We start from the raw sequence: 19409 nt of genomic DNA on the forward strand, positions 1-19409 counted from the left end.
GCCAGGGCCAGACCGCGCGGCCCGGCACTGCGGAGAGAAACCAGCCACACCTGTTTCTTACACTTTCCCCCACGAAGTCACAACAGCGCAGGAGATGTCAGAGACACGGGAGTACCGTAGGTCTTATTTATACAGCTGAGGTTTAAATGAGCTTCACGCCCTTGGAATGCTACTAAAATTATCCGACCTGATTATCTTTCTAGATGATTCTGAGGCCCGGTAATGCTGTCAGATCTAGTTCTGCTCACTCATTTTACCGCACCGTTCTCTATCAACTCACGTACTGCATCAGTCAGGACACCGATGCACCAGACTTCTACCGCAGGTGCATATCGGAATCTGGATCTGCTTCGCTCAGTCCTGGCTGTGCTCCTCCAGTGCAGTCCTGTACAGTGGTCCACATTGTCATTCAGTTCCCCTTCCCATCTCTCGCCTTCCTGATCTCTCTGTGTCCCTCACCCCCACTCCCCCCCCCCACCCTCAATTCTGCAGCCCCATCTTCACCAGCTGTCTTCTTCAGTTGCCGTGGACACAGTGGAATCCAGGGGCCCTCCATATGCAGCAGCCTATGCTGGTATGTGCAGCAGTATCGCCACGGCAACAGGGCGTGTGTGTCACCGGGGAAACGGGCTGTGAGCGTGGACTGTACAAACCCTGGCCTCCATTTTCACACCTATACACATACACACACTCCCAGAAGAAGGCCTCACTGCAACCCCACCTTCTTTGAAATGAGGTCCGCAGGGAAACGAGTCCACCTCCTTCCAACTCTGGATTTTCAATGTCTGGCAAATGACACGAGCGGAGTAAACTTCACGCAAGGAAAAAAGGCAAAATATTGCACCCGAAAAATCCCAGGACCCATGTCACCAATCAGCTCTTTTGTTTTTCCATCTAGTTTTGAACTGCTGGGGCTTCGGTCATCCCTCGGTAAAGCCTGGACAAGCTTTGTTTAAGAGATGCGCTGGGTCACTGAACTCAGTTCACACTCAGGAGGCTGGGTGGACAGGGTCAAAGGTCAGAGGCTTGCTGGAACAGGGTCCCTGGTTCGAGGCCCAGCTCTGCAACTGCCCACGCACGTCACTCCGGCGAGCACGTCCCCGTCCTGCTTACTGGGAGGCAGCAGGCATTTCCACAAGAGAAAGTGCAGAAGCAGTTCTCCGCACCACAGCTCACTTCCGGTAGTCTCTCTCCTGGCTCCTCTGGATAAGCTGTAAGTGAGATGACTGTTATTTCATCTGAAAGAGCGGCCCGTCTCGTCCAGACGCTTTTTTCCAGAGCCGAAGAAAACAATCCGCGTTCCATCCGATGACGTCACCTCGGGGGAACGACCCGGACTTTCAGATGGAACAGGAGAGGAAGGAGGGGAGGGGGGGGTTGGGGCCTCGCGCCGGCTGGAAAAAAAGGCTCAGTGGACGAGTGCGGAGCGCCGTGATGGATCTCCCCCGCGGGGACGGGACCCCTGTGTTTTCCGCGGAGCCTGCGTGAGCCAGCGCGCTTCTGTGTCGGAGCGCGACTCGTCTCACTGGGCCTGTCAGCGCGGCGGTGCCGGCGCCAGGCCTTCTGGAATAGCGCAGCAGCAGGAACTGGATTTAAAGCCTCTGTATGCAGCCAGGGGTCAGCATTGCTGCCTCACAGCGCTGGGGCCCCGGGTTCAAGTCTGGACCCGGGGTGCTGTCTGCATGGAGTCTGCGTGTTCTCCCCGTGTTCATGTGGCTTTCCTCCGGCTGCTCCGGCTGGCTCCCACACTCCAAAGACGTGCTGGTGGGTTAATTGTCTTCTGGGAAGATCGAGCGTACGTGTGCCTGTGTGTGTCGGCCCCGCGATGGACTGGCGCCCTGTCCTGCCTTGCACCCATTGCATGCTGGGATAGAATCCGTCTCCCCCCCGAAACACTGTACTGGATGAAGCGGTTACAGAACGGACGGATGGACGCTTTCCATGCGGATGTGTGCAAGGATTGGAACAGATTTCGGAATTACCAGGGCCTCCAACCCTGGACGGGTAATTCATTTTAATTCAGATCGGAGAGATGCCCTGCCATCAGGCCAGACGTCACTGTGCTCTGAACAGACCCCTCACCTGCTGCCTCAGCCGACCCTCACAGCGCCTACCGCGGCAGACGGGCAGACTGCGAGCGACCGCGCGCCTCTGATCTCGCCAAAGCGCGCTCTGCCACAGCTGCCCAGGGCTTCTCTCTCTTTCGTCTCTGTCGCTCGACTCGGAGGGAGGGACAGGCGACCTTTCCCTCTCCGCCTTGCCACATCCTGCGCTGAGCTGATAAACTGGGACACAATGGGAGCCCGAGCAGCTCTGCCTCATGTTTGGGAAAGCAGGGAGGGTTCGACATCAGCCCCAAAGGTCACTACAGCAGGCAATGATGTGTTTTACACTTCTGAATTCTGTCTAAACAAATCTCCATCGAAAACGGAATCTTTTTAGTCTTGAAAAGAGAAGACTACGAGAGGAGCTTATTCAAGCATTCAAAATCCACCAAGTTAAACCACTGGGCTTCCTCAGAATCAACAGTCCAACACAAATGTCGCCTGACAATTGTCTACTGTTCCATATCCCCACTTCAAGTATTCTGTCACCGTTTCTGGCTAATTCGGTGCTGCTGTATGATCTGGCAGGAGAGGATATTAATGTGCAAGACTGGTTTGACTGCCCTAGCAGCACACCTTTCCAGTTTACACTGACAAAACCATGTGCTTGGGGCTTTCCGCAGTAAAATCAGTGACGTGAAGTACAGTTCAGGTAAAAGCATCATATCAGCACTGCAGACCGCAGGAACAGAGCAAACCGATCAGTTAAAGAAAGACAAGACGTGCGCTGCACACAATGGGGTTCAGAACATCGTGCGACGCTGAGGGCAGCGGCACCAGCTCAGAGTGGGGAAAGTACTGGCCAGAGAAGCTGTAGGATTCCTGTGGGGGGACTGCGGGGGAGAGGGGGGGCTCACCTTGGTAAGACAGCTTCATCCGGGGGGAGGAGGAGGAGGAGGAAGAGCTGCTGACTCTGCCGAGTCCACCGGCCACCTGCGCCGTCAGCAAGCCGAGGAAGAGCAAGGCGCCCCGTGTCGCCGTCATCGTCGTCGTCGTCGTCGTCGTCTCTTCTTTGACTTCGTTTGCGTCAGGCCACCCTCGTCGGGGCGGGGCGCGTAGAGAGGGAAGGGGACTTCGCAAGCGGGACGCAGACCTAAAAATAACACAGAGCGCACATCGTAGATGCGGCTGGCATCAGGGACCCTGGCCAGCACCTCCCGGCTATTTTGGAAAAGAGCAGCCGTTCCAGAGGGTGCACGTGTTAATACCATCAAGCACGGAAAGGGAATCTAATCGCATCGCATTTCCCGGGATTTTCCAGCATCCCCCAGTGGCTCTCAGAGTCCCCTGCAATGGATCTGCTTTTCTGGGAGGAGCCCAAGAGCCGGGCAGTGCCAGCAGAGAGAAAGTGACCATAAAAACATCAGTTAAGGCGCAGTTACAACCGAGGGGGGGCCAGCGGGTCAGACCCCCGATAGTTCAGAGCTCATTGATCCGAGGCGCACCTTGGCACGGGGACTGCTTGTGCACGACACTTGTGTGCACAGCTCTCTCTCACTCTTTCCATTAATTCACTCCAGCCAGGGAAGACTTACTCAACACCCCTGCTCAGGGGAACCAGACAGAGAGCCCCTCCAAACCTGCCCAGAGCTCACAGCAGGAACGAGCCCTGCTCCCGGCTCGGGGTCTCGGGGTCCCCCGCGACGAGGCTGGGGGTCTGTGGTGTCCCAGAGAAAGGTGCTGTTTTTTTGTCTGATTTCTATACAAGACGCAGATATTCAAACATGTGGGGCGGGGGGCTAACCTGCCATTGGCAGGACACCACAGTGGAGGGACATGAACGCTCTCTTCACGGGACTCCACGGATACCGGGACAGGCCCAGCGCTGGCGCAGTCTGCTAGAGCAGTCCAGGCCTGTGCAGAGCCGAATCCATGACCTGGTCTCGGAATGTCGCCCCCGCTGTGAACACCTGCCCACAGTACGCCCCACTGCTGGGAGTGCCTCCCTGTCTCCAGATGAAACTTCTGCTGAGTGATGTTTGAGCTCACGCAAGAGCATTGCCTTCTTGTGCTAGCTTTTAACTATGCACAGGCTCCCCAGAGCCTTCAAGGTGCAGTATCGTGGCGTGGCGTATAGAGCAGTATGAACCTGCGGTATCCAGCAAAGACTGTGATCAACCACGACGAAGCAAAACATTTTATTTGATATAACACAATATCTTAAACCCACAGGAAAAACCGCAGAGACAAAATGTAATTTTCTGTGTCACGCTGTCCAAATGAATATACAGGCCTCCCTGTGCTCTGTAACACTGCTCCTACCCACACCGGACACCTGTCCAGTAACACTGAGCTCTGTGTGCTGAAGAGCAGCTGCCCTGTCCTGCCCCGGATTTCCACAGGCCCCAAGGCCCTTGGACAACACCCTTGAACTCGAGGAGCTCTGAAGACGTCAGCTGGCCTGAACGGCAGATCTCTGATCCACCAGCCTTCACAACAAGGCAGTGCAACCCGGCCCAAAACCAGCTCTCCATCACGATTCACACAACTACAGAAAAGGGGGCCCAAGTATGACTGCCTGACCCAACTAACAGGGATCGCAAGAGACTTTTAAAATCCACTTCAGTTTAGAAAGAACACAAAACCACCTGAAATCTGCTCTTCTACTCCATACGGTTATAAAACTCTTATGAAGGGGGTTCTGCAAAATGTACCCAGGAAACCAAGAGGCGTAAAACATTCTATTCCCCAAGAAACCTGGCACATCAGTGTGAGAAGAAGGCGCTGTGTCGTTTCGTCTTGTACCTGCTTTATTAGGAAGAGAAGCACACTGGCTTCACCCCTGAGAGGTTTTCTCTGGCAGCAGACCAGCAGAACACAATGCCTCCTGTGAGGAAGGCAGTAATAATGGGAAAGCAGCCCTCCTCCTATGAAGTGGTGCACAAGAGCAAACAGAACGTTTGACTGCAAGTAATTAGTGGCTTTTGGTCCTTCCTTTCTGAGAGGCACCGGCTGAGAAGACCTCAGCGTGCTTCTGAAGGACTCACCCTCCCGCAGTGCGGAGCAGTACAACACCACACCACACAACACAGCACAGAGCAGTACACCACCACACCACACAACACAGCACAGAGCAGTACAACACCACACCACACAACACAGCACAGAGCAGTACACCACCACACCACACAACACAGCACAGAGCAGTACACCAGCACACCACACAACACAGCACAGAGCAGTACACCAGCACACCACACAACACAGCACAGAGCAGTACACCAGCACACCACACAACACAGCACAGAGCAGTACAACACCACACCACACAACACAGCACAGAGCAGTACACCACCACACCACACAACACAGCACAGAGCAGTACAACACCACACCACACAACACAGCACAGAGCAGTACAACACCACACCACATAACACACCACAGAGCAGTACAACACCACACCACACAACACAGCACAGAGCAGTACACCACCACACCACACAACACAGCACAGAGCAGTACACCACCACACCACACAACACAGCACAGAGCAGTACAACACCACACCACACAACACAGCACAGAGCAGTACAACACCACACCACACAACACAGCACAGAGCAGTACAACACCACACCACACAACACAGCACAGAGCAGTACACCACCACACCACACAACACAGCACAGAGCAGTACACCACCACACCACACAACACAGCACAGAGCAGTACAACACCACACCACACAACACAGCACAGAGCAGTACACCAGCACACCACACAACACAGCACAGAGCAGTACAACACCACACCACACAACACAGCACAGAGCAGTACACCACCACACCACACAACACAGCACAGAGCAGTACACCAGCACACCACACAACACAGCACAGAGCAGTACACCACCACACCACACAACACAGCACAGAGCAGTACACCACCACACCACACAACACAGCACAGAGCAGTACAACACCACACCACACAACACAGCACAGAGCAGTACAACACCACACCACACAACACAGCACAGAGCAGTACACCACCACACCACACAACACAGCACAGAGCAGTACACCACCACACCACACAACACAGCACAGAGCAGTACAACACCACACCACACAACACAGCACAGAGCAGTACACCAGCACACCACACAACACAGCACAGAGCAGTACACCACCACACCACACAACACAGCACAGAGCAGTACACCACCACACCACACAACACAGCACAGAGCAGTACAACACCACACCACACAACACAGCACAGAGCAGTACACCACCACACCACACAACACAGCACAGAGCAGTACACCACCACACCACACAACACAGCACAGAGCAGTACAACACCACACCACACAACACAGCACAGAGCAGTACAACACCACACCACACAACACAGCACAGAGCAGTACACCACCACACCACACAACACAGCACAGAGCAGTACACCACCACACCACACAACACAGCACAGAGCAGTACAACACCACACCACATAACACAGCATAGAGCAGTACAACACCACATAACACAGCACAGAGCAGTACAACACCACACCACACAACACAGCACAGAGCAGTACAACACCACACCACACAACACAGCACAGAGCAACACTACACCACACCACACAACACAGCACAGAGCAGTACAACACCACACCACATAACACAGCATAGAGCAGTACACCACCACACCACACAACACAGCACAGAGCAGTACAACACCACACCACATAACACAGCACAGAGCAGTACAACACCACACCACACAACACAGCACAGAGCAGTACAACACCACACCACATAACACAGCACAGAGCAGTACACCACCACACCACACAACACAGCACAGAGCAGTACACCAGCACACCACACAACACAGCACAGAGCAGTACAACACCACACCACACAACACAGCACAGAGCAGTACACCACCACACCACACAACACAGCACAGAGCAGTACAACACCACACCACACAACACAGCACAGAGCAGTACAACACCACACCACACAACACAGCACAGAGCAGTACACCAGCACACCACACAACACAGCACAGAGCAGTACAACACCACACCACACAACACAGCACAGAGCAGTACACCACCACACCACACAACACAGCACAGAGCAGTACAACACCACACCACACAACACAGCACAGAGCAGTACACCACCACACCACACAACACAGCACAGAGCAGTACACCAGCACACCACACAACACAGCACAGAGCAGTACACCACCACACCACACAACACAGCACAGAGCAGTACAACACCACACCACACAACACAGCACAGAGCAGTACACCACCACACCACACAACACAGCACAGAGCAGTACAACACCACACCACACAACACAGCACAGAGCAGTACACCACCACACCACACAACACAGCACAGAGCAGTACACCACCACACCACACAACACAGCACAGAGCAGTACAACACCACACCACACAACACAGCACAGAGCAGTACAACACCACACCACACAACACAGCACAGAGCAGTACACCACCACACCACACAACACAGCACAGAGCAGTACAACACCACACCACATAACACAGCACAGAGCAGTACACCACCACACCACATAACACAGCACAGAGCAGTACAACACCACACCACACAACACAGCACAGAGCAGTACAACACCACACCACACAACACAGCACAGAGCAGTACACCACCACACCACACAACACAGCACAGAGCAGTACAACACCACACCACATAACACAGCACAGAGCAGTACAACACCACACCACATAACACAGCACAGAGCAGTACACCACCACACCACACAACACAGCACAGAGCAGTACAACACCACACCACACAACACAGCACAGAGCAGTACACCACCACACCACACAACACAGCACAGAGCAGTACAACACCACACCACACAACACAGCACAGAGCAGTACAACACCACACCACATAACACAGCACAGAGCAGTACACCACCACACCACACAACACAGCACAGAGCAGTACAACACCACACCACACAACACAGCACAGAGCAGTACAACACCACACCACACAACACAGCACAGAGCAGTACAACACCACACCACATAACACAGCACAGAGCAGTACAACACCACACCACATAACACAGCACAGAGCAGTACACCACCACACCACACAACACAGCACAGAGCAGTACAACACCACACCACACAACACAGCACAGAGCAGTACAACACCACACCACATAACACAGCACAGAGCAGTACACCACCACACCACACAACACAGCACAGAGCAGTACAACACCACACCACACAACACAGCACAGAGCAGTACAACACCACACCACACAACACAGCACAGAGCAGTACACCACCACACCACACAACACAGCACAGAGCAGTACAACACCACACCACACAACACAGCACAGAGCAGTACAACACCACACCACATAACACAGCACAGAGCAGTACAACACCACACCACACAACACAGCACAGAGCAGTACACCACCACACCACACAACACAGCACAGAGCAGTACAACACCACACCACATAACACAGCACAGAGCAGTACACCAGCACACCACACAACACAGCACAGAGCAGTACACCACCACACCACACAACACAGCACAGAGCAGTACACCACCACACCACATAACACAGCACAGAGCAGTACACCACCACACCACACAACACAGCACAGAGCAGTACAACACCACACCACATAACACAGCACAGAGCAGTACACCACCACACCACATAACACAGCACAGAGCAGTACAACACCACATAACACAGCACAGAGCAGTACAACACCACACCACATAACACAGCATAGAGCAGTACAACACCACATAACACAGCACAGAGCAGTACACCACCACACCACATAACACAGCACAGAGCAGTACACCACCACATCACACAACACAGCACAGAGCAGTACAACACCACACCACATAACACAGCACAGAGCAGTACACCACCACACCACATAACACAGCACAGAGCAGTACAACACCACATAACACAGCACAGAGCAGTACAACACCACACCACATAACACAGCATAGAGCAGTACAACACCACATAACACAGCACAGAGCAGTACACCACCACACCACATAACACAGCACAGAGCAGTACACCACCACACCACACAACACAGCACAGAGCAGTACAACACCACACCACACAACACAGCACAGAGCAGTACACCACCACACCACACAACACAGCACAGAGCAACACTACACCACATAACACAGCACAGAGCAGTATAACACTACACCACACAACACAGCACAGAGCAGTACACCACCACACCACACAACACAGCACAGAGCAGTACAACACCACACCACACAACACAGCACAGAGCAGTACACCACCACACCACACAACACAGCACAGAGCAGTACAACACCACATAACACAACACAGCACAGAGCAGTACACCACCACACCACACAACACAGCACAGAGCAGTACACCACCACACCACACAACACAGCACAGAGCAGTACACCAGCACACCACACAACACAGCACAGAGCAGTACAACACCACACCACACAACACAGCACAGAGCAGTACACCACCACACCACACAACACAGCACAGAGCAGTACACCAGCACACCACACAACACAGCACAGAGCAGTACAACACCACACCACACAACACAGCACAGAGCAGTACACCACCACACCACACAACACAGCACAGAGCAGTACACCACCACACCACACAACACAGCACAGAGCAGTACAACACCACACCACACAACACAGCACAGAGCAGTACAACACCACACCACACAACACAGCACAGAGCAGTACAACACCACACCACACAACACAGCACAGAGCAGTACAACACCACACCACACAACACAGCACAGAGCAGTACAACACCACACCACACAACACAGCACAGAGCAGTACACCACCACACCACATAACACAGCACAGAGCAGTACACCACCACACCACACAACACAGCACAGAGCAGTACACCACCACACCACACAACACAGCACAGAGCAGTACAACACCACACCACACAACACAGCACAGAGCAGTACACCAGCACACCACACAACACAGCACAGAGCAGTACAACACCACACCACACAACACAGCACAGAGCAGTACAACACCACACCACACAACACAGCACAGAGCAGTACAACACCACACCACATAACACAGCACAGAGCAGTACAACACCACACCACACAACACAGCACAGAGCAGTACAACACCACACCACACAACACAGCACAGAGCAGTACACCACCACACCACACAACACAGCACAGAGCAGTACAACACCACACCACACAACACAGCACAGAGCAGTACAACACCACACCACACAACACAGCACAGAGCAACACTACACCACACCACACAACACAGCACAGAGCAGTACACCACCACACCACACAACACAGCACAGAGCAGTACAACACCACACCACACAACACAGCACAGAGCAGTACAACACCACACCACATAACACAGCACAGAGCAGTACAACACCACACCACACAACACAGCACAGAGCAGTACACCACCACACCACACAACACAGCACAGAGCAACACTACACCACACCACACAACACAGCACAGAGCAGTACACCACCACACCACACAACACAGCACAGAGCAGTACAACACCACACCACACAACACAGCACAGAGCAGTACAACACCACACCACATAACACAGCACAGAGCAACACTACACCACATAACACAGCACAGAGCAGTATAACACTACACCACATAACACAGCACAGAGCAGTACAACACCACACCACACAACACAGCACAGAGCAGTACAACACCACACCACATAACACAGCACAGAGCAGTACAACACCACACCACACAACACAGCACAGAGCAGTACAACACCACACCACACAACACAGCACAGAGCAGTACAACACCACACCACATAACACAGCATAGAGCAGTACAACACCACATAACACAGCACAGAGCAGTACAACACCACACCACATAACACAGCATAGAGCAGTACAACACCACACCACACAACACAGCACAGAGCAGTACACCACCACACCACACAACACAGCACAGAGCAGTACAACACCACACCACACAACACAGCACAGAGCAGTACAACACCACACCACATAACACAGCACAGAGCAGTACAACACCACACCACACAACACAGCACAGAGCAGTACACCACCACACCACACAACACAGCACAGAGCAGTACAACACCACACCACACAACACAGCACAGAGCAGTACACCACCACACCACACAACACAGCACAGAGCAGTACAACACCACACCACACAACACAGCACAGAGCAGTACAACACCACACCACATAACACAGCACAGAGCAGTACACCACCACACCACACAACACAGCACAGAGCAGTACAACACCACACCACACAACACAGCACAGAGCAGTACAACACCACACCACACAACACAGCACAGAGCAGTACACCACCACACCACACAACACAGCACAGAGCAGTACAACACCACACCACACAACACAGCACAGAGCAGTACACCACCACACCACACAACACAGCACAGAGCAGTACAACACCACACCACATAACACAGCACAGAGCAGTACACCACCACACCACACAACACAGCACAGAGCAGTACAACACCACACCACACAACACAGCACAGAGCAGTACAACACCACACCACACAACACAGCACAGAGCAGTACACCACCACACCACACAACACAGCACAGAGCAACACTACACCACATAACACAGCACAGAGCAGTACAACACCACACCACACAACACAGCACAGAGCAGTACACCACCACACCACACAACACAGCACAGAGCAGTACAACACCACACCACATAACACAGCACAGAGCAGTACAACACCACACCACACAACACAGCACAGAGCAGTACACCACCACACCACACAACACAGCACAGAGCAGTACAACACCACACCACATAACACAGCACAGAGCAGTACAACACCACACCACACAACACAGCACAGAGCAGTACACCACCACACCACACAACACAGCACAGAGCAGTACAACACCACACCACACAACACAGCACAGAGCAGTACAACACCACACCACATAACACAGCACAGAGCAGTACACCACCACACCACACAACACAGCACAGAGCAGTACAACACCACACCACATAACACAGCACAGAGCAGTACAACACCACACCACACAACACAGCACAGAGCAGTACAACACCACACCACACAACACAGCACAGAGCAGTACAACACCACACCACATAACACAGCATAGAGCAGTACAACACCACATAACACAGCACAGAGCAGTACAACACCACACCACATAACACAGCATAGAGCAGTACACCACCACACCACATAACACAGCACAGAGCAGTACAACACCACATAACACAGCACAGAGCAGTACACCACCACACCACATAACACAGCATAGAGCAGTACAACACCACATAACACAGCATAGAGCAGTACAACACCACATAACACAGCACAGAGCAGTACAACACCACACCACACAACACAGCACAGAGCAGTACAACACCACACCACACAACACAGCACAGAGCAGTACACCACCACACCACACAACACAGCACAGAGCAACATTACACCACATAACACAGCACAGAGCAGTATAACACTACACCACATAACACAGTACAGAGCAGTACAACACCACATAACACAGCACAGAGCAGTACAACACCACACCACATAACACAGCATAGAGCAGTACACCACCACACCACATAACACAGCACAGAGCAGTACAACACCACATAACACAGCACAGAGCAGTACACCACCACACCACATAACACAGCATAGAGCAGTACAACACCACATAACACAGCATAGAGCAGTACAACACCACATAACACAGCACAGAGCAGTACAACACCACACCACATAACACAGCACAGAGCAGTACAACACCACACCACATAACACACCACAGAGCAGTACAACACCACACCACATAACACAGCACAGAGCAGTACACCACCACACCACATAACACAGCACAGAGCAACACTACACCACATAACACAGCACAGAGCAGTATAACACTACACCACATAACACAGTACAGAGCAGTACAACACCACATAACACAGCATAGAGCAGTACAACACCACACCACATAACACAGCACACACAGAGCAGTGCAACACCACACCACATAACACAGCACAGAGCAGTACAACACCACACCACATAACACAGCACAGAGCAGTAGAACACTAGACAGCACAGACAAGTACAACACTGAACAGTACAGTGCAGTATAGAACAGAGTAACACAGCGCAGAGCTGTACATCACAGTGTAACAACACACAGCAGAACAGCACCACATAGCTTAACACTTAACAGAGCAGCACAATATCGCAGAGCACAGACAGTACAGCGTAACACAACACAGTGTATCACAGCACAGAGCGGTGCAGCACAGCATAACACAGCACAGCATATCATAGCACAGGAACAGTACAGGACAGTATACCACAGTACAGTATAGGACAGGATAACACAGCACAGAGCAGAACACCACAGCACAGCATAACACAGCATAGCACAGAGCAACACAAGAGCAGTACAAGAGCAGGACTCCACAGCATAACACAGCGCACAGCGGCACATCACAGCCCAGATCAGTACATCACAACACAGCGCAAAACAGCACCACGCGTCACAGCAGAGAACAGCACCACAGCACGAGAATGGGACTTTCGCTCCAGCAGGGATTGTGAGGATCAGGAGACACTCGGGGAGGCTCACCTGCGATCAGCCCACAGCTCCAGAGAATCCAGTGACCGGAGCCAACGCCATCCAGCCGGAACCCCACCCCAGTCCGGCCCAGACCTGCTGCCCGGAGCTCTCTGCTGCTCAGAAGGCGAGCTCACAGCCCCCAGATAATATACTCTCTCTCTAGTCCTCTCAGCAGAACTTCAGGTGTGGAGTCAAGAAAAAGTGGGGAAAGCCCACAGGGTTCAGACACCCCAGGAAAGAGTGGGTAAAAGTCCCGGCAGCAGAAACTGCGGTATGGTCTATATTTGGATCGGCGGTGCGCGGCTGAACTTCTCTTTCCTTGAACTCACACGCTGTAAGGAGCCGGTGCACCCAGCGAACAAGTGAAAGGACTTCGGAATAATAGCCTCAATTCAACAGGAGCGGAGAGAGGGAGAGAGGGAGTGAGGGAGGGAGGGAAAAGGGGAGGAGGAGGAGAACAGTGCAATGTGGCTTCCCCTGCCAGAATTTTTAATCCCTCCCTCCCCAGGCTCTCAAAGGGAGGGGGGCAGGGTATTGGGGAAGGGGGGGGGGGTGGTTTATGGTTTGTAGGATTGAAAGAGAGGGGAGGTCGTCAGACTAGAGGCAATGAGAGAAAAACTACAGGAATGACATTCCCTACTTGACACCATAGAAATCCTGGGCCATAAATTAAGTGCCTGAGAGCAGTGCAATGTGCAAACCCCCTGCTCCCCCCTCCCTGTGCTCCTGGCCTACTGGCTGAAAAAGCCCATCTCTTTAAGAGGCTGCCACTTGCACGCAGCTGTGCACTGCATCACGAGCACTTATTCTGTACACTACATGCACACCTGCGTGATGGACTCTGCGCTGTTGGCTTCTGCAGCTTGTTGACGGGAACTCTTCCTGGATTAAGGCACCAGTGACGCACACTCCGGCCGGTAATTTTGACAGCGCGGACGGCTCGGGCTTGCGTGTAGACTGAGGGCCGAGGACGAGGACGAGTCGGGCTCCCTTGATCCACTCACGTCTGCAGAAGAAGTGAAACAGGGGTCTTTCAGGGGCATGAGCCCATGACGGGGGCTCTTCAGCCCTCCGCACCGAGCGAAGGCGGGAAAGGACGAAGTCGAATTTCGAGGGGTCCTTGCAGGTACACAGACCTCAGGGCAGGAGCGGAAACTACGCGAACGTGCGGGCAAAAACGAGGACAGGAGGCACTTCTTTACACAAAGCGCGGCGGGGACGTGGAACAAGCAGCCCGACCGGGTGGTTGAAGCCGATACCCTGGTTTCTATCAAGAAGGCGGCGGATGAGACCATGGGATCAGTTAACTACTACTGGAGCTGCCTAGCAGGACAGGTGGCCTGAATGCCCTCTTGTCTACTGTCCTGAAGTAGTCAGCGCGTGCCTTTCGCGCACAGCCGCCGGTGAGATCGAACCACAGCGCGAGTGCGCGCGTGACAGGCCAGGGGACTGGAATTCACCTTCGGCACTGTGGCGGTGCTGCGGCGGGGGATGCCGGAACGGGTCCGGAATGTCGAGAGTCTGCGCCTGGCCGCGCGGGACCCAGCCGGCTCTCGGCGACCGCGAGGAGGCCGCGGGGGGAGACTGGAGGGGGCGCAGGCCTTCGAGAGTAAGCCTCCGATGAGGTGTTGGGGGGGGGCCTTTGTGGGTGTCTGAGTGGCAGAGCGAGGGAAGCTACTTTCCGCAGTCCGGCCCCCCACCCCCCCCTGTGAGATGCAAAAAATACCTGAGACACGGAGATAATAGGCATGGGGGCCAGAACACCAATTAGCACCAGGGCTCAGGCCAGTCACCTGCTCTGATGTGTTTCCTGACCTGTGCATGACCCCTACTATCAGGCCATCATGTGCCCTGGGGCTCCCTGTCCCCGCTTTTAGGAAAGGCTGGCTCATTTCTTTTGTGAGTCAGGTACTCTGTCCCTGCTGTCCCTGCTTCCCGTCCTCTCCTGTTCAGAGTCCTGGCCGTCCTGCTCCACACGGAGAGGTGTCACAGGAAAAGCCCCTGCCAGCTACCACCCCTCCGCCCCCCTATACGCCTTCCTCCCCAGGGGAGTCATTAGCAGGGCAGGCACACGACACGCCCCCTGTCGTTCCGGCCTGGGTCAGAGGTCACCAAGCGCCTGTGTCTCAAGTCAAACTGGATTTCTCCATCCGCTCCCTCCCCCCACTACAAGCTGGCTCTCCGAGGGTGGCCCTCCGGAGAACTCTTCCAACACAAAACAGAGAAGGAGATTCATAAAAGTGTTAACCCCTCTCAACGCCCTGCCAAACTCTAACCCCTTCCAGTGACCCATGGTTTTCTTGCTCTTGTGAGCTCTTGCAAAAAGACCGGTCAGAATACAACAGCACACCATCTGCAGAACCCCGCCGCACCAAAATGAGCAGCTTGTGTTGCAAAGGCAGCAATGTTTGTAACCCAACAACACCAAAACAAGCAAGAAACAGAGCGGCACCTTGACAGCCCAGGCTTCCTGCTTGTGCAGGGACTGAAGCAGATGCTGTAGCAGAAGGGTGATGTCTGCTGTATGGGGCGCAAAGCATTAAGGGGCAATCAGCTCGTTCTGGGGTGAGCTGGCTTGATTTGCTTGTGTTACATAGCGGGATAAGAAACTCGCAGCACATCACCTGTCTCCAGCACAATCGTGGGGCCATGCTTCTGCAAGCCTCCAGGCCGAGACCAATACGTTATTTAGGGCTCGAGACACACATGCAGCTGTGGAGGCACGTGGGCTGTATCAGTCTCCCGGCCACGCCATGTGCCACAGGAGTGTGTGGGGTAAGACGGCGCTGGCACCCCCTAGTGGAGTGGTGGGCATTTACCTGGCAGGCCTTCTCCTTGGCAGTGGTTTTTTAGGCTGCCACTGGAGTGACCCCCTGGGACCCCTGCTGTGAGACCACACAGGGGCTCTTCCTCCTCCTTGTTTGTACAGCAGCCCCGCTGACAGCCGGGCCTGAGCAGCACAGAGGCAAAGGGAGCAGGAAAGCGAGAGCGCCCCTGCCGAGCGCTGTGGCCACCGGGGCCTTCAAAAAGGACTGAAGGGCAGCCCCAGATCTGAATGCGCTTCCAACCCGGAATCACGGAGCCCCTACTCCTCTTTTCCATTCGGAAAAGGTTAGGAAGACTGTCCGTTTTACATGGCCAGGAAGCCGGTGAGGGTAAGAGCAGGAAGCATTCGTTTGTTTGGCTGGGGAGGGAGAGCATCTCTAATCTCGAAGCTTCGATAACCAGCTGGCCTGTTCTCTGCGTCTGCAAAGAATCACGTCAGCGCGCCTGACCGGGGCCACGCCAGGGCAGCCTCACCGGGCCAGGGTCCCAGCGAAGCCAGCCAGGCAGCTCACGGAGCAGGAATTCCAGGAGCTGGAATGTCACCCATAGAGCTGCGATCCAAGCTGTGGGGCCTGAATAATGCATTAAGCTGGCCGTTTATTTTTTATGACAGAGAAAAGCACGCTCTGATTCAGGCAGATAGGCATTTAAAAAAAAACAGGAAAAGAGGGATATGATGTACAGTAAGGGCCAAAAGCACCTCCTAAAACACACCAGTGCTTGAGGTACAGTGTGGTTTACGAAACTGATCAGCGACACATAAATCCATCCGCCTGTCAGTGTCACGGCTGACTTGGACATCATGTGTGCCTAAGCTGAGCCTGGAACCCGAGCCCAGCTCTGTCCAGATCCTGGGTCCTGGCTCGCTAACCCCTGACACCCTGCACACCTCTGCAGGGGTGCCTCGGCCAGGTACCGGGCAAGAACACTTTGCACCTGCCCTGCTGGGCACAGAGTTCACCCTGCGCTGACGGCTCCCACATTCAGATCACTCTGCCCTGACGGCTCATGCTTCTCACAGGGAGATCACCCTGCGCTGACTGCTCTCGCGCTGACCAGTGTGCTGGGGGACAGTTAGTGGTGAGCTGTGAGTGGTGGGACTGTCCTCTTTGGTGTGGAACAAGAGGCTGCCTCATATACTACAGCTCCGTGCTACAACATGACTATTGTACCATACTTGCGCTGTACAGTAGCTCCCTATTGTAACATGACTCCTGTACGGCAGTTTCGTTTACAGCTCCAGAAAACCCTGGCGGATAAACAGGTACCAAAACATGTACTGTATGTAAAAAAATGGGCAGATACATACTTTCCACGTTGCTGTGGATGAAACCGACAGAGCCACAGACAGCTATAGCAGAAAGATTTGCAAGCTTGCCTGTTCATTCCCAAGCTGGTGCTCGTTTAGAGATATCGAGCGCACCATGTGAATTTACGCTAAGGCACTGTCAGATCTTCCAACAATCGCACCATTGTGCAGGGGATTAGGCTCAGAGGGGAAATAAGCCACACGCTGAAGAGGCCGACATGGTCCTGGTATCCCCTGCATTCCATGAAGCGGTATTATTCATGTCCAAACAGCTCAGCTACATACAAGAGCACATAACAGAACACATAAAAGTCTCTCTCCAGGCAGGGCTCACCGCACAGATCCAGGAAAGGCCATCCCCCAACAGTGTATGACAAATGTGCCAAAACTTTGATCACCTCTGTGTATATTTTATTTATCCCTGAGACTTGATGCCTCGCTGATATAATTTTACTAACCAGGTGAGATTACAGTTTGAACATTAAGAGATCTTTACTGTGGTCCACCAGTGGTTTATTACTATGGATTTGAACCCACAACACTTCAACCACCAGTCTAGAGCCCCTAACCACACTGCAGCCCAGACACCCTGAAACCCACTGTCTTATACCTTGAACTGGCAGACACTGGGCTTGCGTCTGCCAGCAGGGCAGTGATGAATGTGCCGCTGATCTCAGAGAAACAGCACGCAGCAGGAATCAGAAGGCCTCACACACTGGTTGTTCTCCCTCTGGCCAGAGACTTAATTAAAGAATAACTACGGATCAAAGCCATCTCTTTATCTGGTAGGAACTGAAGAAACTTCCCATCTTTTTATTGCAGTGCTGTATTGACAAATGATAGTTAATCAGTGAGGGAACACCCATATTCCAGAGAAAATAAAACACACTTGCCATAAAACGCAAAGAAAATGAAAGCAGGCAGGGGAACCTGTCCTCACGCAGGCCGAAAGTCCCTCTGAGTTCACAAGAAACGATCAAAACATCTGGGAGGAAGATGCAGCTGTGCTGGAGGGAAGCTTTTCATCTAGTGCCAATTTGCCCTGATAAAAGCAATGATGAACATCAAGCACATGGGAAGAAATATTACCCACACAGGTCAGAAAAAACACTTACCTGGACCCGGAACTGTAGGACCTGTAGTATCTGACAGTGTTGCTCCTACTACCACATAAGCAGCAGCGCTGTTAAAAATGTCAAGCGCACCACAAAACCTCTTTCGAACCTCTGGGTGCACAAAGGGTGACACAGCAGTTAGCACTGCTGCTTTTACAGTGCTAGGGTCCTGGGTTCGATTCCGGCGGTGCTTTCTGTGTGGAGTTTGTATGCTGTCCTTGTGTTTGTGTGGGTTTCCTCTGGG

At 53.1% G+C, this 19409-nt stretch overlaps 2 protein-coding genes across 2 annotated transcripts in view; both read right to left on the minus strand.

Annotated features, from left to right (window-relative positions):
- Window positions 1-14314, minus strand: part of sema3b (sema domain, immunoglobulin domain (Ig), short basic domain, secreted, (semaphorin) 3B) — a 37719-nt gene extending 23405 nt beyond the window's left edge. Inside the window, exons 1-2 of the mRNA XM_088917396.1 lie at window positions 13925-14314; window positions 2963-3198 (exon numbers count right to left, since the gene is read on the minus strand). Coding sequence (XP_088773522.1) covers window positions 2963-3089 — 127 coding nt within the window. The 5' untranslated portion in view covers window positions 3090-3198; window positions 13925-14314. The remainder of the gene's footprint in view (window positions 1-2962; window positions 3199-13924) is intronic.
- LOC148835490 (uncharacterized) lies at window positions 3133-10595 on the minus strand. Its single transcript, XM_088915814.1, has 5 exons — window positions 10019-10595; window positions 9716-9780; window positions 9119-9359; window positions 8496-8755; window positions 3133-3198 (listed from the first exon to the last, which is right to left on the minus strand). The coding sequence occupies exons 1-5, from the start codon at window positions 10593-10595 to the stop codon at window positions 3133-3135; spliced, it is 1209 nt and encodes a 402-aa protein (XP_088771940.1).
- Window positions 14315-19409: the final 5095 nt, after the last annotated feature.

This window comes from Atractosteus spatula, chromosome 5, assembly GCF_055471065.1.
Source record: "Atractosteus spatula isolate fAtrSpa1 chromosome 5, fAtrSpa1.hap1, whole genome shotgun sequence".
Classification (NCBI taxonomy): Eukaryota; Metazoa; Chordata; class Actinopteri; order Semionotiformes; family Lepisosteidae; genus Atractosteus; species Atractosteus spatula.

What these genes read in the sequence shown, in the direction of transcription:
- LOC148835490 (XM_088915814.1), bottom strand. Translation starts at nt 10,595, where the DNA reads ATGTGGTGTGGTGTTGTACTGCTCTGTGCTGTGTTGTGTGGTGTGGTG. An exon ending in GTTATGTGGTGTGGTGGTGT is followed by an intron (nt 9,781 to 10,018) that starts ACTGCTCTGTGC and finishes TTGTGTGGTGTG; the next exon opens with GTGGTGTACTGCTCTGTGCT. An exon ending in GTTATGTGGTGTGGTGTTGT is followed by an intron (nt 8,756 to 9,118) that starts ACTGCTCTGTGC and finishes TTGTGTGGTGTG; the next exon opens with GTGGTGTACTGCTCTGTGCT.